Below are 1,404 nucleotides of genomic sequence, written 5' to 3'. Positions count from 1 at the left end.
CACAGGCAGACACACAGACACACAGACACACACACACAGACACACACACACACACACAGACACACACACACACACACACACACAGACAGAGACAGACACACACACACAGAGCAGAACTTTACATTTCCCCTCCCACCCCTGCAGCCAGCGGGTTTGTAGCTGGGGGTGGGGGGTAGGGGGGGGGTGGGGGAGGGGGAGAGTGGCCGTTAAATTCTCCGGCTGACCATCCCGCCTGCCCCAGCCTCTCCGCAATTTTCCTGTGGGACAGGCGAGGCCTAGGCTGCCCATCCAGCCCCACCTCCCTCCCCCTTCCCCCCCCCCCACCCCCCCAACACCTTTGCCCCAATTGAGGCCCCTAAGTGGCCAATTAATGACCACTTAAGGGCCATTACCCTAACCCAGCTTCGATTTTTCAAACTGGCAGGAGTTCAGGGACGGGGGTGGAGTGGGGGGGGGGTGGTGGGGAGTGGGGGAGGGGGGTGGGGGGGGATTGGCGGGGGTGGGGGTGGAGGGTGGTGGGTGGTTGGAGGGTGGTGGGGTTGGAGGGGGTGGTGGGGTTTGGGGGTGGTGTGGGGGGTTGGGGGGTTGGCGGGGTTGGTGGGGTTGGAGGGTGGTGGGGTTGGAGGGGGTGGTGGGGTTTGGGGGTGGTGTGGGGGGGTTGGCGGGGGGTGGTGGTGTTGGAGAGTGGTGGGGTTGGAGGATGGGGGGGTTTGGGGGATGATGTGGGGGGGTTGGCGGGGGTGGGGGGGTGGGGATGGAGTGGGGGGTGTGGTGAGGGTGGGGGGGGTGGGATTGGAGGGGTGGTGGGGTTGGAGGGGTGGCAGTTGTGGGGGGTGGTGTGGAGGTTGGGGGGGTGGGGGGTGGGCAGGGGTGTGTGGGGGGGTGGTGTGGGTGGGGGAGGGTATTGGGGTGGGCGTGGCTGGTTGTTTCTGTTCTGTGCAACACTTTCTGACTCATTCTACCCCCACTACCCTGTGCTTGTGAATTACAGGAAACAGGAGACAACAAGTGCAGATCACGTAATGGATGTCAGTAAGGGTAAGTTTAACACTGGCGACATTCCGAGGTCATATTCCCGCCACCTGAGAGCATAAGAAGCAGGAGTAGGCCATTCGGCCCCTCGAACCTGCACCCCCATTCAATGAGGCCATGGATGTTCCTCTACCTCAGCTCCACCCTCCTGCCCTACCTCCTACATCCCTTCATTCCCTTAATGTCCAAAAACCCATCCACCTCAATCTTGAATGTACTCAACGATGGGGCATCCACAACCCTCTGGGTAGAGAATTCCGAAGATTCCCACCCTCCCGAGCGAAGACATTTCCCTGTCTTCCCTTGGGAAAGGGGACACTACTCCAGATGTGGTCTCTCTCTTTGACACATTGACCGGGGGAGTTCCACGGG

The 1,404-nt window shown here is 61.2% G+C and overlaps 1 protein-coding gene across 1 annotated transcript in view; it reads left to right on the top strand.

The window, feature by feature from the left end:
- Positions 1 to 1,094, top strand: part of LOC144671712 (IgGFc-binding protein-like) — a 57,352-nt gene extending 56,258 nt beyond the window's left edge. Inside the window, exon 57 of the mRNA XM_078533726.1 lies at positions 992 to 1,094. Coding sequence (XP_078389852.1) covers positions 992 to 1,094 — 103 coding nt within the window. The remainder of the gene's footprint in view (positions 1 to 991) is intronic.
- Positions 1,095 to 1,404: the final 310 nt, after the last annotated feature.

The sequence above is a fragment of the Cetorhinus maximus genome, chromosome 34 (genome assembly GCF_964194155.1).
Source record: "Cetorhinus maximus chromosome 34, sCetMax3.hap1.1, whole genome shotgun sequence".
Taxonomy (NCBI): domain Eukaryota; kingdom Metazoa; phylum Chordata; class Chondrichthyes; order Lamniformes; family Cetorhinidae; genus Cetorhinus; species Cetorhinus maximus.
This window is presented reverse-complemented; position numbering and strand designations above follow the sequence as displayed.